General features: G+C 40.0%; 5 protein-coding genes and 1 pseudogene across 8 annotated transcripts; 4 read left to right on the forward strand and 2 right to left on the reverse strand.

Annotated features, from left to right (window-relative positions):
- Positions 1 to 308: 308 nt before the first annotated feature.
- LOC135350919 (mitochondrial sodium/calcium exchanger protein-like) lies at positions 309 to 12,076 on the reverse strand. Its single transcript, XM_064549784.1, has 15 exons — positions 10,780 to 12,076; positions 10,647 to 10,709; positions 10,434 to 10,530; positions 10,313 to 10,376; positions 10,115 to 10,200; positions 9,949 to 10,028; positions 9,814 to 9,894; positions 9,603 to 9,720; positions 2,768 to 2,871; positions 2,615 to 2,707; positions 2,278 to 2,425; positions 1,771 to 1,950; positions 1,374 to 1,531; positions 1,032 to 1,183; positions 309 to 674 (listed from the first exon to the last, which is right to left on the reverse strand). The coding sequence occupies exons 1-15, from the start codon at positions 11,212 to 11,214 to the stop codon at positions 584 to 586; spliced, it is 1,950 nt and encodes a 649-aa protein (XP_064405854.1). The 5' UTR covers positions 11,215 to 12,076; the 3' UTR covers positions 309 to 583.
- On the forward strand, positions 3,590 to 5,016 carry LOC135350925 (uncharacterized). Its single transcript, XM_064549790.1, has one exon. The coding sequence runs from the start codon at positions 3,656 to 3,658 to the stop codon at positions 4,790 to 4,792; it is 1,137 nt and encodes a 378-aa protein (XP_064405860.1). The 5' UTR covers positions 3,590 to 3,655; the 3' UTR covers positions 4,793 to 5,016.
- Positions 5,107 to 6,365, forward strand: LOC135350929 (uncharacterized). The gene has a single exon (XM_064549793.1). The coding sequence runs from the start codon at positions 5,147 to 5,149 to the stop codon at positions 5,819 to 5,821; it is 675 nt and encodes a 224-aa protein (XP_064405863.1). The 5' UTR covers positions 5,107 to 5,146; the 3' UTR covers positions 5,822 to 6,365.
- LOC135350927 (uncharacterized) lies at positions 6,812 to 7,773 on the forward strand. Its single transcript, XM_064549792.1, has one exon. It carries the CDS (start codon positions 6,959 to 6,961, stop codon positions 7,679 to 7,681), a length of 723 nt encoding a protein of 240 aa, XP_064405862.1. The 5' UTR covers positions 6,812 to 6,958; the 3' UTR covers positions 7,682 to 7,773.
- A 586-nt stretch (positions 12,077 to 12,662) lies between the features above and the next one.
- LOC135350915 (myosin-10-like) lies at positions 12,663 to 25,940 on the reverse strand. Of its 4 annotated transcripts, XM_064549779.1 has the most exons (26): positions 25,637 to 25,940; positions 25,450 to 25,584; positions 24,609 to 25,223; positions 24,390 to 24,520; positions 21,386 to 21,454; positions 20,991 to 21,056; positions 20,508 to 20,669; positions 19,864 to 20,073; positions 19,395 to 19,448; positions 19,177 to 19,239; positions 18,889 to 18,978; positions 18,137 to 18,238; positions 17,803 to 17,924; positions 17,580 to 17,646; positions 17,229 to 17,387; positions 17,016 to 17,105; positions 16,643 to 16,735; positions 16,187 to 16,384; positions 15,683 to 15,812; positions 15,188 to 15,407; positions 14,906 to 15,028; positions 14,680 to 14,752; positions 14,453 to 14,559; positions 13,593 to 13,780; positions 13,184 to 13,313; positions 12,663 to 12,923 (listed from the first exon to the last, which is right to left on the reverse strand). In XM_064549779.1, the coding sequence occupies exons 4-26, from the start codon at positions 24,483 to 24,485 to the stop codon at positions 12,905 to 12,907; spliced, it is 2,631 nt and encodes an 876-aa protein (XP_064405849.1). In that variant the 5' UTR covers positions 24,486 to 24,520; positions 24,609 to 25,223; positions 25,450 to 25,584; positions 25,637 to 25,940; the 3' UTR covers positions 12,663 to 12,904. The 4 variants fall into 4 exon arrangements, with proteins under 4 accessions (XP_064405849.1, XP_064405848.1, XP_064405850.1 ...); XM_064549778.1 differs by having other exon boundaries at positions 25,450 to 25,940; XM_064549780.1 differs by having other exon boundaries at positions 14,701 to 14,752; positions 25,450 to 25,939.
- Positions 21,782 to 23,704, forward strand: LOC135350920 (alcohol dehydrogenase [acceptor]-like; annotated as a pseudogene).
- Positions 25,941 to 26,041: the final 101 nt, after the last annotated feature.

Consider the following 26,041-nt stretch of genomic DNA (forward strand, 5'->3'; position numbering starts at 1 on the left):
ATATACGCTACTTGGAATGCCATTGCAGCCTTTTCAGAAGAATGCGTAGAAAAACTTGTCCATAGATACAGCCATACTACTTGGACTTCATCGATCCTTTTTAACAACAATCATGATCGATCATTACCCACTCTTTGAGTTTCTCTGCGACTCTGGATTCTGCCTGCATGCAGCAAAATTAATAATACACGCCACATTATAAACATTTTAGCATTAATTTATTTGCTGCATGGTATAGCTTTATATTGGGTGACCGGCATATATATTAGTTACAGTATTATAATGAAGATCAAGGCATACGGTAGCCTCGATCCCAGGCCGCAGTTCCCACTTCACTTAGGGAAGTGGAAGGCCGGTGAAGGAGGCTAGGCATACGGGTGTGAATGCTGCTTGTTGTAAAAATAATGGCCTCTGCACTATCTACAATTATGCTTTCTTTGGCCCACCTCTATTGCAATAATAAAATTATTTTTGTTAACCAGAAACAACGGAATAAATAAAAACTGATTAATTCCGTGATAATCACATAATAATATTACTTTATCTCTGTTATATGCCCTTAATTAGTATACAACATATAGCTCTAGAAAGGTACTGGTAAAATATTTGTCTCCTCAAGAACAGCGAATACAGCAAACAGAAGGTAAAAAAGCAGCAACACTACACCATATATCCTGGAATGGGGGACAGAGTTAACAAGAAAATTATAATAACAATTTCAAGCAAAACCCAATAGTCAGTAAGCCTTTTATTATTATAATTATTATGGACTCCGGTATATAGATGATGTACCGTAATAAATGTTATGCAATCTGAGAAAAGATACCACTTCGGTCGTTAAATACTTGTTGATAGAGCATGCAGAAATTCCTACGCAATACTATGCTGAGAGTGCACATCATTATACCTCATTCTACAACTAAGAAATTGCATTATTGAGAAAACGCCCTTCAAAGATTCTCGTCCCTCTTCTCAGATTGCATCACATAATTATTAATTTTTTGTACATCACATAATTAATTGTAACAAACTTTTTTGGTGAGAATTTGAATATGAGGAATACCAGAGCAGTCATGATGAGTGACACAACCAGGAACACCCAAGACAGTTTGACAGCAGAAAAAGCTGAGTTGGCTATGTCAAATTTAAATGGCTCCCCATACTGGTAGAACACAATCTTCACCTGCACAAGTTAGTGCATTGACAATGTTAACACTATATATGCTTGGTATATAGAAGGATACCACTAACTCAGATAACTTTGTACAGGATGACATCAAATTTAAAGCATACTCAATGTACTGGGACTATTATGCGTGTACATATAATATTATAGTGTAAATAATATCGCATTCAAAATTACGTGGACTAACAATAATGGCAAAGCTGAGGCCAACCACATGACCCATAAGAGGGGCACCAAAACATGAAGCAAACGCCATCTGTGGTTTGTCAGATTTTGCAACAACAGTGTTTGCCACCCAGTCGGCCACAGAGTTGCCAACGGCCAGCACAGTCAAACCCAAGATTCCTGCATAAAGGAACACAACACAATGGGACTTAGAAACCAAGATCTGACTCTAAAAGCATAATTATTACTAATTTCTTGGCTTCATTATAATCTAAGAATACACATGCAGTGGACATACTGTACCACCTATAACACCATGCATAGACCTTACAAAACTGAATGTGCAAATGTGAAAATGTAATGAGCTTGCGCTCCACAAAAAAGTTAGCACATCAGCACAGCGGTAACTTCTTGAGCACCTGTGTCTATATGAAGAAGTAGTCCAAAAGCACGAAGAATGCTGACAACTTCATTTGCAATGATGTTAAGCCAGACAATTGCAGAAGCAAAGGTCACGGGCACCAACAGTATCTGCACACACCAATGTGGAGGTCTTTTGGGTCTCAACACACAGAACAGAAACAAAGAAAACACTGTCGCTGTTGGTAGGGAAATTAGATGATAAGACAGCTAAGTATAATAATGTGTCGGCTTATAATTATTATAATTACAAAATTTACGTGCATGGCATGGCTGATGCAGTCTGGGACGTCTAACTATAGTTAGTCTTCTGTTCTATGGTTTCATGCAATACATGGCTGGCACGTCACGCACCCTGTGCATGGTTCTTCTAACACCTCAATCCTTAGAAACAGTCACCATGAAAATGTGTACTGTTCAAATGCAAGTATTGGGTCTCAACACGCACGCACACTGATATATATATGCATGATTCCAGTGCTATAAATAATATGTCGAAAACATACCTGCTAGTATGAGAATTACAGGCAGTGGAATGACATTGACATAGATGGTGAATCCTTTCCATCCTTTCACAGCTATGAGAACAAGCATGGACAAAGGCAGGGGGGAGAATGAAGCGAGGATGTAGTGCACAACACACCACCTTCCATCCTATAGTTGATTAGAGTTGTGGTACGCATAGCTATTGTGCAATTCCTCAAGACACAATGCCATGCATGCCATATATTGTACGTATATTGTGCTTAGAGACAATGCCTATTATAATGAATATGCTGCACCTGCTTAAAATTCTTTGAATCACATGTGCATGCATGTTATTCAGCTTGTTATTGCACTTACATGGGAGAAAGGAGGTACGGTTATCCAACGCAGAAGAGAAAATGGCAGCTGAATGAACCAGATTATCTTAACAATGAAGTTTGACTTTTTCGGCTATAGTGAATAAATATAAGCCTAACTACACCCATCCATCACGTATACAATTACACATACCCAGCTGAGGCCTGCTAAATAGCAATTTTTGGGTTCCTCAGGTTCCCTTGGCAACTCTATGAGTGATTCATCTTCTGTACACGTCTCTTTCACAGTTGAAATAGCTGTACAAATAAAATGTTGTGGGTATAACGTTAAAAGCAGTGTACGTATGAAAAACACTCTACATATAGATACAACCGCAGAGTCAGGCATGGATTAAAGAAGTCAAACACAGTAGATCCTATAATACTGGATAATTATAGTACAGAGGGAGTGGTATTAACAACAAGATGCTCATAGAGCATTCACCCTGTACATTGAGCTTCATTGCACGCACACAGCACAAAATAACGTACAATAACCGTAATGACCTTATTATAACATTATCAGTATGGAGAATGATCGTGAATCTATAAAGCAACGATTATAGATTGATTAGAAAACAGTGTTTTTGTCGCCTTCAAAGATCGCCTACAACTTTCAACTATAATTAGCCTATTCAACTACTGCCTCATTAGCAGTTACAGCAGTCTAAAAGTGTGTAGTTCGCCAAACAGCCCATTTTTGTGTCCACACACCAATCACTCTACCCCTGCTGCTGCGTGCGCACACGAGGTAATAAAAAATCATACCATAATTATGTATACGCTGCACAATTCACAATGTGAGTACACTGTGGCATTTGCATTACAAACAACCATGTGACATGGTTAATTGTTTGTAATGGCAAATGCCAATGTGAGTCACCTTTTTTTTTGTAATGGCAAATGCCACAGTGTACTCACATTGTGAATACGCTGTTACATACAATGTATAATGGTATTCACATATAGATCTAGTGATAGCCATCATCAGATATGACCTTTCATTATTTTAACACAAACAGCTATAGTTAAGTTAGCAATAATGAAGGCAACAATCCTGATAGTGTGGTTGTCTTTTGTTTCTGGTCTGGCACATGCTGCAAGAATAAAGATACACCTAAACAAAGAGAAGTATGAAGAGCATGTATTCAAGAGACAAGCTAGTATGACAGAAACTGCCTGTTCCGATGCCATAGAGATATTAAGAAGCAACCTGACTTTACCTGGCATGCTGAACGATTTGAATCCACGGGTAAAATTTTATCAATCAAACATCGCAACAAACAATGTCAATGATTTCTTAGACATGACAGAAGTCCCCCTAATAAACAATCCTACGACAACACTAAGGCAAGTACTTGGGCTGCTGGCAAATAACACATGCATCCCTTTTTTTTTTGGCGGTGCTGTTCGAGATCAATTTCTAGGTCGCTCTCCCAATGATGCAGATGTTGAGATTGATTGTCCTATCGAAACCTTCTTTAATGTGTGTATCTCAGCTTATGGCGAAGCTAACTGTGGTCGATCTTTGTCAAGACCTCTAGGTCATGTTGGAGTGGAGAATGATCAGATTCTTGAAAATGTTGACGTTGCTTCAACTAGTATAACTTTCTATGCTCCAATTTCACAATTAGAATATACTGTCAACTCCATGGCATTTGATTTGAATGGAAATGACGTGATCATCGATTTGACTGGAACTGGCGAAATAGATGTTTGCAATAAGCGAATCAGAATACCATCGGATAACAATTCCCTAGAAAGTTGGAACGAATGGTTAGTTGATACGAATAGCAGTGCTCTATTGCGATTTTGGAAGCTACGAGTCAGAGGATTGACCGCTTATAACAATGCTACTTTGAATTTCATTACGAACCGATCTATGATCCTCATAAACAATGATCCCAACAGCTTTGGTACATCGTATTGCTACAATGTGTATGGAAGCGACTACATTTCAGCAGAAAAAGTATGCAATGCAAGTGACTCTGTATGTGAAACCAATTCTGGAAAAGCTGGGCAATACAACGAAGTTTTCGCTGAAGATTTTGGAGACTATTGGACAACAGAAATCGAGCCGAATTTGCTGCCAACTTGTGGATCGAGTGCATTTGCTCTTAGTTACAGCATTAGCATGATGTCACTGTGTGTAGCACTTCTGCTCGTATTGTTTCTGTAAGCAGGGATAGAACTTAAAGATGTTCGCTATATAGATACGCACACGTAGTGTGTATATAGTGATGTGAGTTCCATGTCTTATATTATAGAAATCTATGTGAGCTGAAGTGCATTGGTAGATCTATATATATATATATATATATATATAATTATATATAGCATTAGATTTAGCAGTTATGCATTAATTTTATGTTTGTACAAAAAAATTCAACAGTTATGAGCACATCCTATACAGTACTTCAGTACTTCAATATAATTCAATATAATTATACATTCACGTAATTGTTATAGGTGTGGATCTATAAAACTAAGCCTGCCCAGTAGACATCTAGGTAATACATTGACCAAACAAGAAATGGCTGTACACATAGTTGCATCTGGATCAGCAGGACTGCAGTTAGCCATTGGCCTGAAGCTCATCCCATATGTGAAAGCAAGAATTGAAGAGTGGGAGAGTAAGAGCAAGAATATCAATATTCTGGTCACAGGAAAGACTGGGGTTGGAAAATCAACTTTGGTCAACGGTATTGTCGGCAGAGAAGTAGCCAAGCAAGGAGACTCATTGGATCCCGAAACATGTGAAGTTACTGCACACACAACAAGAGAAGGTGATATTACCGTCAATGTGTTTGATTCGCCTGGTTTGCAAGATGGCACGAAGAATGAAGCTAAGTATTTGGCTGATATGAAGCAAAAGTGTGCCGATGCTGATTTGGTTGTGTACTGCATGCGAATGTCTGAAACTCGAGTTCCAGAAGGTGGTCCTGATATGAAAGCCATTAAATTGCTAAATGAAACATTCGGACATGATATGTGGAAGAACACAGTGTTTCTACTGACATTTGCTAACGATGTTGTTGAACTTGCTAAGTTGAAGGCATATGACGACCCAGAAAAACAACAGAAGTACTTCGATAAACAGCTTCAAAGTTGGGAGGCACTGATTCGTGAGCGGCTGCGCACTACTGTTGAGGTTCCTAACGATATAGTTAAAAAAAATGATTATAATCCCAGCTGGCCACAAAAATAAACCATTGCTCCCTGATTCGGCTTCTGTTGCAGGTGAAAGCCACTGGCTGAGTAGAGTTTGGCTGAAGGCATTAGGAGTGACTAAACCACAAGCACAACTTGCACTGATCAAGCTCAATTTGCATCGCATTCAGATGAACGAAAGTGAGTATGAGCATGATGGGGATATTTTCGGTCAACTAATTAGCAAGCACAAGCTGGTTTTTTCAGAGAAGGGTGCTGATATCGGTAAATCGTTGGGCATACCAGCAGGTGAGATAGTGGGAGAGTTGGCAGGCTTTCTCACTGGTCGTGAGTCGTTCCTTGATTCTCTCGTGCTGCATCTCGCAGCCAGAGCTGGAATTTTACGACCTGAGGAGATGATGAATGAACCTTTGAAAGGCTAAGAAATGATATACTTGTGCTCAACAGTCGAATACATACATACGTATAATACCTTTAATTATAATTGACAATGTAAACAATAATTATAGTATAATGATTGTACACATAATTAATTGATGTGGTTTCTGTGAGTGCTCAGGGAATAAAAGCTATTTATATTCTGAGGTCTAAATTTAAATACACTCCATTTATTGTATATGGTCATAATTACGGTTTCTGAGAGTGCGCTCATTATAATTATATACATGATAGGGAATAAAAGCTATTTATATTCTGAAGTCTAAATTTAAATACACCATGTATGGCCATCCATGCAGGTAATAATTATATCAAACTAAACTATCTACAACAGTCTGAACTGAATGCGTAAAAATGGCCACACAAAATGATTCTTCCACAAAGGAATTGGAGGAGCCTGATAATAACCTGGAACTCTCTCTTCTGAATTTTGAGATTGAGCGCCTCAAGGGAGGATTGTAATAAATTTAGCTTTCTAGCAGTGGGGAGGTCTGGAGCAGGAAAGTCCACCCTTTTGAATGCCTTGACAGACACAAAAGTCTTCAACAGCTGCAGTGATAGAAGTACAGCCGGTACCAAAATCGTTTCTTGTCATAAATTTGAGAAAAATGGTGTAACAGTCACGGCGTGGGATAGCCCTGGATTTGAGGATTATTTAGGCAACGAAGAAGAGTACAGGAAGAAATTAAGAGAGAAATGCAGTGAAGTAGATCTGGTATTGTATTGTATATCATTGATGGATACTCGTGAGGTAAATCTGAAGGGCGAGAACTCGTCCCTAAACCAAATTACCAAAGCTTTCACAGGTGATGTGTGGGACAAGAGTGTGATTGTTCTCACATATGCGAATATGTTAGAAGAGCGATTCAAAATTGACGGGAAGAACGTAGAAGCTGCTTTCGCACAACAGATTGATATGTGGAAGGAAAAGGTCCAAGATGCTCTTAGACATGCAGGTGTGGATGAAGTGATAGTCAAGCAAATTCAAGTAGCTGCCGCAGGCCACCCCAGCAGAAAACATCTTCCTGGACGCCAGTTTTGGTTGTCATTTCTTTGGATTGTATTGCTTGCTGCTGTGAAGAATGAACATGCCAAGCTAGCGCTACAAAAAGCAAACGAAGACAGATTTGTGCCAGAAAAAGACGGTGAAAACAGTTCACCCACGTCATTAGTTGTGACAAAAGACCACGTTGCAATTTTAGCTGGAAGTGCTGTTGGAATGGCTGGTGTTGCTATTGGTGGTACAACTGGTGCTTTGATCGGTGCTTTGGCAATTGGAATTCCAACCTTCGGAGTGGCGGCAGGTTTTGGGCTCGTGTTAGGGCTAGTTATTGGCGGTGCTGTGGGCGGAGGAGCTGGTACTGGAATAGGCACCATCAAGAAAATTCGAGACAAAAGGAGGAAGAAGAAAGAGGGTCGGTCGGAAAGTGAAAGCATTTCTGACTCAGGGGAAACATAAATGCTTTGAACCCTGAATCATACTAGTATGTAAATAATTGTTTATGGTTTGTATACTACCGTATTACTATAGAATGTTTTCTTTGCGAATGAGCCAAATCAGCAGAAAATTTTAATTTGCGATCTAACTATCGCGTTTTGGTAAGGATCGTGTGTCAAGTATTACATGTAGATATTTTTGCGAAGTGATCAACGCTCTAGTTAGACGGTATGTGATGATGTCATGCACTGCACATAGGGTAAATATATGTGGTCAAATTGTGTAACCGTATAGCATGAACATTTTTGTACAAACTATCCGTTTAAATATTTCGAGTGCAGGATAATGACGTTGAACCTATTGTGCCAGAGCATTTTTTGCAGTTTTAATTTTTGTAGAATATACAGTACTTTGTGTGGCTCAATGTACTGTACATGTCAGTATATAAGAGAATAATAAGGCTATTAGCTTAGAGACAACAATAATGAAAATCTGCATGGGCCAAGTACAAGTACAAATGCACGCACTATCATCAATTTCTCTAGGTTGAAAATAATATTGGCCTGTTAAAGATTGTATCTGGCATTTTTGAGCGAATTCCAGTGGCTGTAGTAAAACTAAATAGCCATTAGGTATTCACTACGTAAAAGTTCCCGCACTCACAAAAAGTAATTTAGTGCCATAGCTACCTCATGACAAAAGCTAGCTAGGCATGGCGACTTGGCAATTGGTGAGTTAAAACTTAGAGTCTGACAAAGCACTGGACTATGCACTGCGTTGTCTGAAACAAGAATTAAGGCGTCATTCCAATGAGCACAAGTCTAGGCTGTCAAACTCTTGGTGAAAGAAGGGACGTTTTTGTAGTGGTTACCTTATGGGGTTCAACATGCAGCGTGGACATGAGTTCTTGTTTCACACAATGCAGTGCATACATGTACGCTTCATCGCAGCCTAAGGTTAAACTCATACTAACCATATTGGCAACTCCTTCTCCTTTCTTTCATTATGACACGAGGGACGGAGTGTACTCAATGGGCATGCATGCGTATATACACATACCTTTACGATACTTTTCCTTGGAATTCCCCTGAAAAGAGATAATCTCCTAACCACGTCTCTTTTCAACTTAACGTAAAAGCAGCCTGGCTAGCATTATTATGAGAAGCTTTAGAGTGTTACATGCAATATCAAGTATGTAAGGACAAGAGAAATGTATTAGGTGATAATATTGTACAAGAAAATTGCTGCTGAGAAAGGCTTATTAATAATTAATATGAGTATGATGATTACACTTAATCGTATGATGTATTATTGATGTACTATTAGTGCACTGGAATGTGCACATGCATGCTATTTACTCATGCTATTAAACCCAGTTAAGCTGTTGCAAAGGGAAATTGATACGTCATAAAATTAAGCCCATATACCGTACTTATTCGATTTAAGGCGACACTTGCTTAAATAATTATGAAGCCAGAGGTCGTTTCTTTTGGAGGTTGAAGTCCTGGTGTCGCATCTAATTGGAGGTTACTCTACTATCCTCGATTATAGACCGCTTAAATTACATTGTTTCTTTGCGGCCTGGAATCGAGGCTGTGGTTTGACCTCTATTTAGGACGTGACATAAAAAAATAATTATCAACGCAGCAGTCGCTACTTTTAGATGTCAGAAAATTGGAAAAGATCGTAGGTGTCGCATAATTGGGGGGGTCGCTTTAAATCGAATAAGTATGGTAGTCCTCTCGCTTCCTTGTGTATAAATTACTGTATAGCGGATGTATAAATTTGCACAGACAGAATGATCGATAGAAGGTTTTCGTGGAATAGCAGCCTTTTTGCAGCATGCATGCATGTGATATTAAATTCGTGGGCATAAATGGTCACGGTACATGCTTTATCAGCGTATACTCCTGGCTACATACAGGCCTTCATGCGCACTCACGTTTCATAGCAACAGAGTTGGAGAGCGAGATACTCTTACTAGCACTCTCCTCATCATAGTACATTATTTCATCCAATAGATCCTTCTTCTCTGGCTGGTTCCTTTTTTTAATGCAGGCCTATGGTGTAAACCAGAAATAAATGTTTGCATGTAGTGATTATAATTATCTATGTATGTACAGTTATGTGAATGGCTACAGAAACAAACTCACCCTAATGTAACTAACTGTGATTACAAATACTAAGTAGACAAAATACAGCACTGGAAACAGACAAGCCTCCAGCAAGTAGACCTGAATGTTGAATTTATAAAAACACAAAACAGTAGAAGAAGAAGTCTGACTTACAATTCCATCATAAGCCACAGCTACAATGATTACTACTACTAGAAGGTAGGCAATGAGGTCACGCATAAAATCCAACTTATCTGAAATTTAAACAATAATATTAAGCACATTACATTAATTTTGTTTAAGCACATTCTGGTATAATGTAGATCTAATCTGTACGCACCAATTTTGTATAGTGTGAGGTTAGCTACCATGACAACAGTTCCCAGAACAACGGTAGTAACAAACAATCCTCCACCACTCATTGATCTGCAAATGTTACAAGTGATACATTGTAGATGCGTACACACATTATTATGAGGTAGATGTGTATTATATACATGGATGCAAAGACATTCAATGTTCATACACAGGTTATTACCCGAGTACTAAGGCTGTATCATCTTGAGCGATTCCAGAAAACGCAACAAAAATATCTGGAGCACCTGCATGCAAAAGCATAATGATTGCTCAAGGGGATGATAAAGTGTAATGGGTATTACCATTCCCTAATGCTAAAAGAGTAATGCCAGCGATACTAGGGGAGAGTTTCATCTTCTCTGCCAAGAAGTTGAGCGGAGGGACAAAATGATTGTCAACCTGAAAGATTTATAGATGCACGATCACAAAATACAATGCACAACCACAAAGCTGTAAAACCACAAGACTTAGCAAGTAAAACTATTGTAACACTGGACAAACAGAAAGCCTTATACCGTGGTTGCTAGAAGAGCGATGAGGTACATCAGCCATATAGTCATCAAAGCATATGCCACAGGCTGGTGAAAGGAGCAAATGATTGTATAACACTTACAGCTTACAGTCTATAATAATGGTATATGTACGTACCTCCATATATGGTAGATCACACACAACGAATGCTAGGTAGTCGATTAGCTCAGACTTCTTGCCACATTCAGCTAACACTAACTGGCAACTGCTCTCATACGATCCTTTGTCATTTGGATCGGTACAATTGTCACTCAGAGAGTTGTTCTGTAGTCTATCATCATCAACTAGTGATCCATCATCAGTGTTTATTGCTTTAGAGAATCTTGCTGGGAAGTCAAATATGCCCACTAAAGAAGAGAAGGGGTCATCATTAACTAGCAGAGTATCAGCGACAACAAGGGCATAATAGCTACGTCTTGGTTGAGTGGTTTTATCTTGCGGAGCAGCACCGTCAGATCTTGCAGACACGAAATATGGCAAAGAGCAAATAGTCAGCAACTGTAGCTTGCAGACTAGCTCAACTACTCTACAGTACTTCATAGAACTCCTCATATGTAGACTACAAACCTATGTCTACACTCATACGTTTTATTGAACTCTATACCATACATGTATGCACACAGACAATTACAGTTACCCGATATATACGAATAGGAACTATACAGAAGCTGATAAATCCATTAAATACCAAGGCGACAGTAAGTACACTACATCCAGACAGGTTTGAGTATTGTAGTAGTGAATAGCACACATCAGCTCAACGACATTTAGCACCATGCTTCAGAACAAACCACCCTTGTATACCATTATCCTACAGTACAACATAGTTATGCATGACATGTTCATGAGAAAACTGAGTTTTCCATCGCGCCCTTGCAATGGCTTGCATGTGTTTTTGCGCCACCACTAGCTAGCTTCATTAACTTTAAGGGTTAGGGTATAAAAATCACAACAGAAATGAATTAAACTATCGCACCCAAATGACCTCAGTCAATCAAGAGGTTAATTACAACATTTGACCAGCCTTCTGCAGCTAGAGGTTATACCCATTTTAATGTACTGGTTTGCTGCAATGGGTATAGCAAGCTGTTCAAGCAGGAAAATGAACTATCAAAAATACCAAAGGCTCTAGCTGTTACTGCTGTTACATAATTAATAAGATGCAGAGGTCAAAAAGGCAAGACAAGAAATTAAGGTGCAGATCGAGGTCAAAAGGCAAGACAAAAATGTTAAACGGTATACAAAAGCATAATGTAGGGTCTGTAAACAATTATAATGATCTGCAATTCAAAATGATCATTATAGGGGCAATTCAAAATGATCATTATAGGGTATTGTGAATGATTACCATAGAAACTGGATTATTAGCCTAGCTTTACTCGATACAAACGGATTTTGATTTTAAGTGCACTCAAATTTAAGCACTTTCCAATTATGCGAATGAAATTAGTGAGGATTCTTTGGGCACACTGCATGTACCCAAAGGCTTGTCTGATCATGCTGAGAGAATATGAAACTTAGATGAGGCGGACTTTGACCCTTTGTGTTACAGTTCCTGTTTTAAAATATGAATTTATAAATGTTGTAAATTGAGAATACAACATGATACAGATGTAGTTAGAATTGCCTGCTTGCCTAACTCGTTCTCTTTCCAACCATAAATCCAACGCAGCTAGCTATATAGTGAGTCATCACTCGTCACAGGGACATCCAGTTACTCGATGGGGCTCGAAAATAACTGCGATAATTTATAAGCACATCCTCGAATATAAGCGCATAGAGCTCTGCTATTGACCCCATTAGCGCACACGCTAATAATCCATGGTATAATGACGTCGAGTGATGTTCATGTTTGATTTAAGAGGGTGAATATGTTATATAGCAGGAGGTTATAGGCATAAAGTTGGTGACAGTAAGGAGGTGCCGACGCGTTCTGCCAAAACCAGATTCAGTTTTGGAGAAAATTTCGTATTAGAAGCAGTGGGTTATACACACAGCAACATAGAAATGTAAACAATAATTATTCAAAAAGTTCTGATCAACTGATTTTCCTGAAATAATTATAATGTAAAGTAAAATTCTATGCGTTAAGAAAAAGCTTCGAAAAAAGTTGAGAATAAGAAGCAGTTGTTTCAATAATTACAAGCTTTAAGTAAAAGTACATACAATTATCACACTGTACAAACAACAGCAACAGAAAATCAGACAATTAATACCTCTTCCTAAAAGGCCCTCAGTGGCTTCACATCATCATCGTTTTGCTGCAGATAAAAAAGGAATTGATTTGATAGAAACTATACAATAAAAAAAGGAATAATTATATACATGTATACTATCAATGTTACAATGCATACTGTAAAAGTGGGTGGTTGGGTAAGAGATTGTCAAAATTTACAGGTAAACTAAATTATACTCGTCACTTTAACGATAGATTCATAAATCCTGAACACTATAATGCGCACGTCAATGCGTTCATCTTAGGGTACAAACTCATACAGATCATTTTGGAAAATGCACTCACATGGACTTGAGGAAGCTGGCCGTTCGGGTCCTGATTTTTGTCTCCAGTGGTACTTCTTCTACTTGCTTGTTTTGTGTCAGCTTAGAGATCAGATCTTTAGGAGGTCTCTTTGGCTTAGGGGGAGGGGCATCTACAAGTGATAGATATTTTGTGCTGGAAGTACTCAACACACTTATATACTTAACATCACAGCAAATTAATGCTAATGAAGACATACCGCGGGTTATTTTCGTATGGTGGAAATTTTTGTAATTTCGTATTGTACATAGATGCATTTATGGCTATGATAGTTACAATACAATTAATAGAGTCAGCATTGGTAAACTGGGCTTGAGGCTGGTTGACACACTGCATGTTTGATGCTCTTTCTACGTTCATGTACGTATACATTTGCATGTACTGTACGCACCTGGGTTGGAGGTCTCACTGACATTGTCTGAATGAGGAGTGCTACCATTAGACAGAGAGGGGACGCTGTGGCCAGAGCTGGTGATGTTACTCCCAACGACTGAGGCTCCAGCCTTGAATTTGAACCCAAAGTCTGGAGTGCTCTGAATGCCAGACGTGAGTCTGTCCACTTTAGTCATAAGTATGTCCCTGTATGAAATGACAAGGTAGTATTAAGCAGATAATAACTGCAAGTACAGTAGAACCTCGATTATCCGGCCCTCCATTATCCGGAACCTCGATTATCCGGCTTGGCAGTTTTTTTTTTATCAGATCAGAAAATGGGCGTGTCCCTCAAATGCGCATGTGCGTTGCAGCTGTTACCATGGAGACATGCATGCTTATTTTCTGCGCATGCGCAGACAACCTGTGGCACTGCTGTTTATCAATAAAGTGGGTGGATCAAAGCGTGGTTTATCTATTCGGTTATCCGGCATATTCACTTATCCGGCCTGCTTCTGGAACCAAGGTGTCCGGATAATCGAGGTTCTACTGTACACATTAATGTTTACAGACACATGTACATGTAGATCGCGAATACTAGGCACACGCATTGTATGTAAAACAGTAGACACCACGTACATAGCGGAGTGGGGCCCTCAATGCTACCCTGTACCAGCTTGGCTACTCTCTCAAAGAGAGCTAGCTTTCCAATGGTGTTCTTTAAGTAGGGTCAGTGGACCAAATGCACACAAGCAGACTCCTGGCTAGTAGTACCCACCACTAAAGTCAAAGTGGCCAAACTTCATTTGTAAAGAGTAGCCACTACATTTCCCCGAGTACACATCAACGTACACCCCCTTCACTCCAGACCACACCCACCTTTCGTTCTGGACATCAGTGAGGGTAGTATTTAGTTGCTCAAGTTGTTGCTCCAGCTCAGTTACCCGGCCCACCACCTCTGGGGTGTCCGGACCACACACAGGAGACTGCAGTGGAAGGGATATGGTATACATGTACAACTGTACATGTAGCTACTGTACACACAATCCTTCAACATGTACTACATATATAGTGGGTACTCAACACAATCGAGAAGCCTACTGTACATTGCATGAGTCCTCTCTCACCAGTGAGTTCATGGGGCTGGGAACTCGAGTGTCCTCAGACTCGCTCATCCTCCTGTGCGTGAATCAAGTGAGACAATAGTTATGCTAGTAAACTTACATGCATATACAAATTATCAGGAGTACATTAATGTACTCCTGAAATTATACATACACATGATTGTATAATTCTAGACAGCAAAAATGGTACATGTATGATTGGCCTCACTTTTCCATGCTCTTGTTTGTCTTCCTGATTGCAATCAGGTCAGTTACTGCCTTCTTATTTTGCACTTGGAGCTGGGACAGTCTCTCCCTGCCACTCTCAACCTCACTCTCAAGCTCAGTGACCCTGCAGGGTCAAAGGGAAACACTTGATACTCGTACGTCTTCCTATACTTGGCATACAACATACACTGTAAAAGCACCGTAATCTTCATACTTGATACTTCACGAAAGTAAGCAGCTATAGACATCAAATAATCATGAGAGTATACTAAACTTTGCGCACCTGGTTTGAGACTGTGACAGTTGTCCCTCCAGCTCTGCTACTCTGTCTTGAGACACCAACCTCTTTCGTAGCTCATCCACCGTATTTTCGAGGCCCCTCTTCTCAAGTACCCACACCTCCCGCTCACCATTCAAACCATCATTTAATTCACGCCGCATGTTCTCCATTTCCATCTGCCATTTCAGCCTCTCCTCTTCGAGCACCTTGCTGGAGTCATTTTCTGGAGTAGTGACAAAATTACAGTTGAAAGTGGGTATATATAATAATTATGTATGCATAGTTGTACAAGAATTTTGTTATTGAGTGTACTAGCTACACAATTGGTGGGCTGGAGCAGGTCCCAGTGAGTACTAAGACGCTCAATGCCTCACAGAGTCTATGAATAATTCTACGTACATTTATATCCCGATAAAAATTATGTTGCACACTACGTTTAATATACAGTAACACTCAAGGCTAAATGTACGTATGTAGGTTCTTAATTTTGTTACCTACCCTGATTTATGGCTGGTTGCTTAGACTCTGCAAGTGCTAGACTGGCTTGGAGGATCTTCACCTGCTCCAAGAGGTCGTCTTTGTCTTTGGCGAGCTGAGACAGTTCTTGTTTGAGCTCATTCGTTGATTCCTGTGAGTAAGCAAGTAAAAGGAGAGTTACATGTGTGTAAGTTGGTAAATCTTATGTCAAAGTTTACAACACTAGGAATTTAATATCGTGATACTCTCTACCCACCCAAAGTATTACAAAGCCAAATAGTGTACAATTCATAACATGAGATTCATTGCATGATAGGCACAGCTCTATCCTTTTCTTTGAAGCTGCATTGTGCCATTAAAACACGTCAAAACTGCACTGGTCAGCTAGGCCATCAAAAGTAGCCACACACACCCGAGACACCAAATTAACGCTCCCGATAAACAATAATTGCTATAATTATTATATTATCACATTGATTACTATTTGACTTCTCTGTATACACAAACTCCTTCACTAGTACTCACGGATGACTGCTGAGACTCTCCCTCCAGCCTTAGGGCAGCTTCCTCCACTGTTACCCTGGCCTTATCCCCCAGGGGGTTCTCTAATAGCGAGGGGAGCCCTTTGAAGCTGGTTGAGATGGGGGTGGCCGGTTCACTCTCTTTCTTCCTCAGGGAAGCCTCCAGGTCGTGGGCTACCTGCTCTATCTCCTGTAACCTTTGCTAGGAGTGCAGTGTATGTGACGTGTACATGAACATGAACACACTAGATACAACATCATGTACACTATTTCATTAAAAAGCTTACTATCATAATGCAAAAATCAATACACATACATACACACACCTGTACATGTAATTTGTCATAATGTCAAAATCACAGTGACACTAAACTAAAATGAGTCTTGGTTGCACACATAAAATATTGATGTGTATATTCATCAACATCGGCCACGTACACACACCTTCTTGGATGATTACCTGTGTTTCACTGAGGTCCTCCTCTATTGTAGCATTGTTGGTCTGAGCATCCTCCAGGTCCTGTCTGGTCACCAACAACTCTTCCTCCAACTCCTGCATGTGGTGACGGGGCATTGGCGTATCGTACGTACATGTATGTGTAATTGTTAGGCAATTTGTACAGCTAGGTTAACTGGAAAATCAATTTATGTACACACTGTGAAGGGGGCAGTAATTGCATCGCCATTTGGTCCATTAAACGGTACGCAACTTAGCAATCCAATGCCACATTAAACCAAGTTTTTAGTGTACAGTGCGTGTGCACTGAGTAAGCCCATACAGTACAGGCAGCTCAAACATAGTGACAAGTACATCACAGACTGTACAACAGTACCTGCACTTTGTCGAGTTGCTCCTCTAGTTGTGTCTGCACACTGTCATTGACCGTCTCTAGCTCTCGTTTAGACTTCTCCAGGCGAGATACCTACATGTATCATAGTACTATGAACATTGCAAAGGATAAGTGTCATACATGTAGCTGAGTGGTTGCTGAAAGACAGAAGCTACAGTACCTGTTTATAGGCATCAACTGCATGTATTTACTAACCTGTGCTGACAACTGCTCATTCTCATCCAACAGCTCCTTTTCTCTAGAGGAGTGTGACCTTTTGACCTCCAATAGTTTCTGTTGCAGCTGTTTGTTGTGTGCAGAGTTTGCTTTGAGGTCAGACTGCAGACTGGCTAGCTTGTCTCGCAACGCCTCCACCTGTGCAGATGTGCATATGCTACATGCATGTACACTCACTATAATTATTGTTACAACACACATACAATTATGTGTATTGAAGATTCTACACAAAATACTGTTTATACGCAGGAAAATCAATGTTGATAACTAGTTACAGGTACTAGATCACTAGGTAACCAAGCACATGTAGCAACAAACTAACACACTCACCTCTGCCTCTAGCAGCTGTACCACACTGTCTTTGTCCTCCTCCCTACCACTAGAGCCCCCTGTTGCTCTGTGTGGGTGTAGTCAACACTACTATACATGGTCATGACGTTAAAACAACATGCAACTTAATTCGTGTTATGAATCCTACATGTGGTATGCATTCTTTACACTCGACACACACACGTATTGATTGTCCATAACTAGTCTAGCTCAGTGAACTCACTGCACATATTTCCTCTCACTGACTGGAGTGGTAGTGGTGGCGGTGTCCCTATCACTGGTGCTAGTGGCTGACTGAATGGAAGTGTTGCTGCCAGTACGGGGGACACTGGATGTAGAGGGATCCTGTGGGTTGATGGGTGGTGTGTGTGTGTGTGTGTGTGTGTGTGTGCGTGCATTTATGAGTAGTTGGACGGTTGGGATGGGGTAGCATACCGAGTTGTGTGTGTAGGATGGATGTGTACCGTTCTGAACGAGTGTGTATATAACCGAAACAACATCATTTACATACGCACTAGGAAAACACTCAACTAAATAAGCTAAACACAACTGCTCACCCGAATGTCTGCAATGAGTGTCAGGGTGTGAGAGAGCACTGCTGTCCAATCATCACAGTCGTCTTTGTTCTCAGCTGACAGGTTATACACTCGACCTGGCATCTGCGTAGGTAGGTAGGTAGGTAATACATACAATAACATAACATAGTAGTAATGCTTTTGATGAAAACTATACGTATGTTTGTGGTTTTCGCTGATTAAGTATAAATATATAGCGAACATTTATACTCACGTATTTAATATTACACACTATACATGCATGCATGCTGCAAAAAGGCTGAAATTCCAGGAAAACTTTCTAAGGCATTTCCGCAAAAGTTTATACCCTTATACTCAGACAGACACACACACCAGCCAACAATAAGTACTATAACCCGTGGCCGCTTATGCACCTCGGGCTACTGAAATAAGAATGTGCGGAAACAGATACCAGCAATATCAATACTATTGTCAGGTACGTATGTATTAGTAATGAATGTGTAGACATGCGTAAATATAGTAACAAACAGGAAGTGCTTGATTGATATTGAATTGCAGGGTTCAAGGGTGAAAGTTAGGCAATATAGAAACATGGCTTCTGCTATTGAGAGACTATTATGAGCTGTCTTTAATAACATCTACGTATTACACTGACACCTTGATGCAGGTTTAATTGGGTATAGCAGCTGTGTACACTAATCTATGGGAGTCAGAATACCCGACCGCAAAAAAATTGCAGGTCACACTTCAACCGTGCATACACAGTGACTCACATGGATGTCAATGCCATGTCCCTTTTTCCCTGGGGCATTCTCGATACTGGTGCTGTTGAAGAGATCTATATCACTCAGAGAGGAGTCAGTCTGTATGTGTGTGTGTGTGTGTGTGTGTGTTTGCGTACATATCTTGCATTTAAGGACTGTCGTAGGTTTCAAACATACAGTTCATTAATAGATACATTATAGTGGTCACACTATCTCACTACTCAGGTCATACACACTGTACACATGCACAGCAGCCGTACACACTATATCTATTAGTTATTACATAACAAAAATTACCTTACTGTCTTTGTAATAGTACAATTTTCCATTTTTGAGCCTGAAGTAGCGATCCTTCCACCCCTGAGCAACAGAGTTTACACATTTTGTCATGAATTTGCTCTCTTTACAGTATTTACAAATGACTATACTTATACTGTACGTATCACACACACTGCACAGGAAGATTATAATGTGTAGCAAACACACATTGTGACAGTGAAACATGTCAACTCCACCTTGTTATTTGATCCCGTCTTCGCTAACCATCCCTCCTTGGTCAGAAACTTTGTCTACAAAAGTGGGATAGAATTATTACGCTTACAGCTGCAAATACACACATTCCATAAGAGTATCAATTACTTTTCAACAACACTGTTGCTAAGGCCTAGATATACCGTATAGCGGGTAATTTTCGTTGGTGTAAATTTTCGTATGAACACATTTATTTTTATTGTATTTGTACAGCTCAGGATAGTGACGTTGAATCTATTACGTTATACAATTTTCGTATGATGCTCTACAATACGAAATAAACGAAAATGTCCACCGTATGAAAATAACCTGCTATACATGTACGGCACACAAACGTAAACTATTGAGTAGATGATTTATGGTTGAGCCAGGATCGTGTCTACATGATCATATTGGTACGAGAGTACACACAGCCAAACAGAGCTGATCATGGACATTAATACAAATACTCACCAAAGCAGAGATGCTCAAATGTCTGCTCTGTACACTCTCAGCCCTGTCTCTGTCCGACAGTAGAGTGCCATGCCTCCCTTCCTCCGAGAGTGTCCCTCGTCTACCATCATCAGGCAAAGTGCCACGCCTCTCACCAGTGGTCAACGTACCCCTCCGCTCATCAAGGGCTTCAATATCTACCTCACACACATCCGCAAACTCACTCATCGGCTATAGCAGCAAAAATAAATTTTCACAATGATTTACTAGCTACAATACCAATTCAGAAGCAGCAAATAATACACACAGTTCAGACAATACATGCCATATATGGCCTTCATTGTTAGAATCGTATAGCCGTAAGTACAAGGAGATCAGCCAAGACAAAACAAAAACAGTGTTGAGAGTTGAACACATCCATGTAAGTTATATGAAAGTGAAACACAGATAATGCTTATAACTCCCCTCCCCCCTAGAGAACAGTTAGTCAACAAACAGGATGCTTCTACATCAAGGGCTCTGCTTACCAACACCAATCAATGCTCACAAGACCATTGCAGTAGCCATAACTTTTACCGCAAGAGTTCATACACTCTTTGTAGCAAGGCCAGCATGTACATTCATGCATAGCTTGACCAAACCTGTACGTAAATCAATATTCATACCTTTATCCACTCTCTATAACTCTTAGCAGACTCGGCCTTTACATAGAATGTCAGATCCCCAGTGTCGATCCCACAGCAGTAGGAGGTCTGTAGCCCTCGTGACTTGGCGTCAAATAACCGAGTGCATTGCAGGAGGTGGATCACACCAGTTGGCTTGCTCGTCTGTGTACCCCCAGTGGGATATTATCGATTACAAACACAGTACCTAATTGTTACTGGTCAGCCTCAGTGAAGTGACAAATGAAATTAACAAGGATTAACAGCTTTCTTTAATTACTAATAAATCTAATAAATTGTGTGTGTAATTAACCTACTCTAAGCCGTAGAAGATCGCCATAATGAACGTAGTACTATCATAATTTGTGTAATTAACCTATATGTATTAGTAGACCAATACGAATTAGAGAACCTTGCCTCAATGAAAATATGGATCAAAACAAACTCTCCATAATTATTTATATGCGTATGCACGCTAGCACTCACCTTATCGTTGTCATAGAAGTATAGGTCTCCGCTGGTGTTTAGTTGGAACCATTTTCGCTGCCACTTCTGTAGAAACGTGAAATTAATGTCGTTGGATACAATTATGTATAAAAGACAAGATGTTTTTTTATTTTTATGATATTTATCCAGCAAAGGAAAGGGTAGCACAATAGACTGTTAGATCTAGGCCTCTCAAGGGTGCATGCTCCCCATAACAAAAATAAAAACACAAAATTAATAAAAAAAATACTGCTTAAAATGAGAGATAAATAAGGTATAAGGTGAGATTGTAGGGCTACTTTAGAACTAGTGAGAGAACTACTACATACAACAGAGCTAGGTAGGGAGTTCCACAAAAAACATCCTCTATAACAGTAATAAATCATAAGACTCACCTTAAAATTATGCACATATTTAGATACATCTGGAGCCTTGACAAGGTAACCCTCCTTCAACACAGCCTCCTGGATAAATGGATACATGTCTAAAAGCTAGATCTGTGTGGCTATCATAATTATCACACAGCTGTACAACTAGATTCAATTATGGATGGTCGCTTGGCTTATTCCAATTCTTGTCTAGCTTACCCCCATTTTTCAATTGTAAGTATTAAACTACACACTACAGTAGCACTAGCACTGGACTCAACTACACAGCTAGCTAGCTTGATCCGGGCAGCCAGGGGAGGAGCAGAGACGTTGTCTTGCGTTGTCTGTGCTCGAATCCGGGAAGGCCGCGGTTTAATTATTAAACCGCGGCTTTTCCAGCAGACAACAGCCTGCAGGATTGACAATCTAGGCGTGTCATTAGTATGCAGCCCCCTGATCCTGCTTTGAATGGCTATTAGCAAACTTCTAACTGGCTCTCTAGTTGTCGTTGTTGGTTACCTAGCCTTCCAACTGCTTACATGGACTCCACGTAATTCTCCCTACAGAGTGGTGAAAGACAAGGAATTTGACTTCATCATTGTGGGTGCTGGCTCCGCTGGTTGTGTATTGGCAAACAGACTTAGTGAGATTGAAAATGTTTCAGTCCTACTCATAGAAGCAGGGCCACCAGACGATAAACCTGAGATACACATTCCGTTAGCTGTCAGTCAGCTCCAACTCACAGATATTGACTGGCAGTTCAAGACAGTACCTCAAGAGAATTGCTGTGGAGGATTAAATTCTAGACAATCGGCATGGCCTAGAGGTAAAGTTCTTGGTGGATCGAGCTCTATAAATGTAATGATGTATACCAGAGGTAATCGAGAGGACTATGATAGATGGAACAATTTGTACGGGGCCACAGGATGGGCATACGAAGATGTGTTGCCATACTTCAAGAAATCGGAGGACTATCGAAGCGAAGATGGTGACAGCGATTTTCATGGCCGAGGAGGACCAATGGTTGTTGAAAAATGTCGTTATGTTACTCCAGCAGCAAGAGCATTTGTGGACGGAGCCAAGGAGATAGGATTGCAAGAGATTGACTACAACGGCAAGTCACAGATAGGAGTGAGTCTAAATCAACTAAATAGTAAGGATGGTGCTCGATGGAGCACTGCACAAGCATTTTTGCATCCTGTCCGGCATCGTCACAATCTTTTTGTGCTGACAGAAAGGACTGTGCAGTCATTAGAGACAAAGTGACTGGTGTGAAGGTAATTGATAAATATGGCAGTGAGAGTATCATACAAGCCAGAAAAGAAGTGGTGCTGTCGGCCGGAACAGTGGGCTCTGCACACATCCTTTTATTGTCAGGAATTGGACCAGAGGAACAATTGAAGAAAGAAGGCATCCCTCTGAAAAATGACCTGCCTGTTGGAAAAAACCTTCAAGACCATTTCATGGCGTTAGTAGCCTACTCCTCGGATGTCCCTTATCAATCTGGACTTTCACTAACCACTCCTTACGTTGAAACGTTGACCCATATGGTACAGTACATGCTCTTCGGAAAGGGACCTCTCTCTGTCTCTCCAGTCGAGGCTCATGCTTTTGCACAGTCTGGTTTGCAAGAAGACGGTGATGGACGTCCGGATATTCATCTCCTCATGCTAGGTGGACGCGGAGATAAACAGTTTGCTGATGACTTGAATTATGATAAAGAGAAGATCCATGAATTGGTTGGACAGTTATGGAGTGATGAAGAGCTTGTTGTTGTAACTCTTATTGCTGGCGTACTGCACCCTAAGAGTGTTGGTGAGATACGGTTGAACCCCAAAGACGTGTTTGGACCACCATTGATTGACCCAAAGTATTGTAGTCATCCTGATGATGTTGAAATTGTATTGAAAGGCATTCGTATGTTGGAAAAGATTCAGCAATCTTCTTCTTTCGACATATTTCGTACAAACAGCAAGATGAACTGTACCCTATCAAATGCCAAGTCTCCTTATCCTTTTGCTTCTGATGATTTCTGGCGATGGTACATTTCTCATCTTCCATTGACGATCTATCATCCTGTTGGAACGTGCAAAATGGGCCCGGAAGATGACCCTAGTAGTGTAGTGAGCCCGAGACTAAAGGTGAAGGGGTTTAAGAACCTCAGAGTGGTAGACGCATCAATCATGCCTGAGATTGTAAGTGGGAACACTAATGCTCCAGTTATAATGATTGCTGAAAAGGCAGCTGACATGATCAAGCAAGATAATAATTTATAGACTAGTTGTTATACATTTTTGTGAGCAGAGGTTTAGAATCTATATCTAATAATTATTATAAATATTAATATAGCAGCACACAAACATATAATTTCTCAGTCCTTAGTTGTTATAGCTACATATATATAATCTAACTTTCAACTTTGGGAGCACAACCCCTGTGTGTGTGTGCACATGTAGATACAGTGCACAGCATAGACGAGTATCAGTGTTTAGTAGTTTAGTTACTAATATTTCATTCCAATTCTTGTCCACAAACATAAAGTGAAGAAACAGGGTGTATGCGTCTAAATACAGAGGCTAACTAAGAATCACAAAAAGAGGCAATACGGTAAGACTACAAAGAGATGAATAAAGTAGTAGCGCATTGCGTGATTAAATTCTATTGCGTATTACGTAACATGATACAATAACGGAAAACTGGTAAAGGTGGCTACAGACATCAATAATGATAAAGATCGTTAATACAATAAAGTAAAGTGTTCACTACAAGTGTATATACATGTATGTGAATGCATTGTCAAGTGAATGAATGTATAATCACATTTTCGAGGCACTTCAATTTCGTGGGATCCTTTTCAATTTCGCGCTATTTATTTTGGTCAAATTGACATTTGTGTCTTCCGTTAGTGAAGCATTATATTTAGTGGTTCGTGGGATTGCTAACTCACAAAAACAAGCATCTCGAAAATGTTGCGCTATGCTGTATACAGATAGATTTTAGTAACTCTAAATTGGCAATTGCATGTACTCACTCTCTGTTTCACAAAATTTCTCCCGATATACACAAGCACCTCTTGAATTCCCACCCACGGCGTGTCTGCACCACACAGGTACCACCATTCTGACATCCACAGACATCTGCTGGAGGAGGAGTCCCAGCAGCCTGTAAAACACATCGCAAAATGAAATTATTAATGAAGGGCAAACAAATTAAGAGCTCATTTGTAGCATATAAATATGTATTTACTCACCTTAATCATCACAAATTAATTTTGTATCTGAGAGATACACAGCCATTAAATGCTTGGAATTCAATTATGTGAGTCGATCCCTTTTGAACAGAGGAACTCGATACCCAAGATACTACAACAATATTCACAGTCTCTCCTGTGGATAAAGTGATACACTTCTGTTCTGCAAAGTTGCAATAAATCTGGGGGAAATAGTAGTAAAATCAAACTTTGAAGCATATGAATTCAGATTGCTAACAGGAAAAGCTGAAATTAAATTAGCCTCGATTCCAGGCCGCACTTCATCACTTCTCTTCAGGGGAGGCCATGCACCAGTGAAGGAGGCTAAAATTAAATGTATCAGATCGATCAATTTCGATAGTTGTATCACCATTAGCAACGAGCTCATACTCTCCAGGTCTGAGATCCTAACACCACTCGTATCGACTTCTTCTAGCAAATAAGTGTATTCTCCCCATGGGAATGACATGTTTGCTACAAATGCTCCCTTTGTCAAGTGCACTGTTTGGACGACATTTCGATTGCTGTCTAACATGGACAACTGAGGCTTAACTATCAAAAAACTTCAGGAAGTTGGCCATAGATAGCATCACTCCATGACCTGACCAGCAGAACCTGCACCAGAAATGTGATAATGTGATAAGTATAGCCACATCTGTCATGCTGAGTAACTTAGTCCCATGCCTATATAATTATAATTATGTAATTATTATGTACAACAGGCAATGCAATGCATCCATGCAATTACGAACATTTACAGTCCCCCCCCCATCCCAGGCCAAAATTAAAGGCACCATGCATGCAAATAAATTATGCTTTTCCTCAATATAATTATACTTACACTCTGTTGGTGGATTAATTGATGCAACAAGTGTTTCAGTATCAGTCTTCTTCGTGTAATATCCAAAGAATTAATCTTGGTCCACAGAGAACTTGAAGTCTCCTGAGCCTAAGCACGCTAACCATTCTTCTGGTTCTGGGGATAACGCTCTGAGTGAACTACAAGTCTTGCACCTGCAAATAGTTACCTCAATGTTGTTCCGGATGGGCGTGTAAAGTGACAGTTTCGCCTCTGAAAATAATAATTATGGAAACTGTGACATTGAGAAGTACGTATAGATGCATCAGCTGTGCACATTATTTTGACTCGAATGTGAAAGTTGAAACGTCCCAAATCGAGAATGGAGTTATGAGTGTACCAGAGTTGATAGAGAGTCCCATCACCAGTTCCATAAATACCCGCCACAAAACAATGAATGTAGATGCATCTGTATCATCATTTGAGAACCTTCTTCTATAATAATTAATTATTATGATCTGTTCCTGTATAGTATATCTATTTGGCGCACGGTTCAAAGTACAAACATGCAAGCCAGATCTGTCATTAGTTGTGACCTTTTGACCTTGTCATCCTGAGGATTAAGCTGCTAGTA

Source organism: Halichondria panicea, chromosome 17 (genome assembly GCF_963675165.1).
Source record: "Halichondria panicea chromosome 17, odHalPani1.1, whole genome shotgun sequence".
NCBI lineage: Eukaryota > Metazoa > Porifera > Demospongiae > Suberitida > Halichondriidae > Halichondria > Halichondria panicea.

Coding starts and splice junctions, on each gene's coding strand:
- LOC135350925 (XM_064549790.1), top strand. CDS start 3,656: ATGAAGGCAACAATCCTGATAGTGTGGTTGTCTTTTGTTTCTGGTCTG.
- LOC135350929 (XM_064549793.1), top strand. CDS start 5,147: ATGGCTGTACACATAGTTGCATCTGGATCAGCAGGACTGCAGTTAGCC.
- LOC135350927 (XM_064549792.1), top strand. CDS start 6,959: ATGGATACTCGTGAGGTAAATCTGAAGGGCGAGAACTCGTCCCTAAAC.
- LOC135350919 (XM_064549784.1), bottom strand. CDS start 11,214: ATGAGGAGTTCTATGAAGTACTGTAGAGTAGTTGAGCTAGTCTGCAAG. Junction 2,426..2,614: donor CCGTACCTCCTTTCTCCCAT/GTAAGTGCAATA, acceptor AATCAACTATAG/GATGGAAGGTGGTGTGTTGT. Junction 1,184..1,373: donor GCCTCAGCTTTGCCATTATT/GTTAGTCCACGT, acceptor TAACTTGTGCAG/GTGAAGATTGTGTTCTACCA.
- LOC135350915 (XM_064549779.1), bottom strand. CDS start 24,485: ATGTCAGAATGGTGGTACCTGTGTGGTGCAGACACGCCGTGGGTGGGA. Junction 18,239..18,888: donor GACATGGCATTGACATCCAT/GTGAGTCACTGT, acceptor CTACCTACGCAG/ATGCCAGGTCGAGTGTATAA. Junction 16,385..16,642: donor AGGACCTCAGTGAAACACAG/GTAATCATCCAA, acceptor CTGCACTCCTAG/CAAAGGTTACAGGAGATAGA.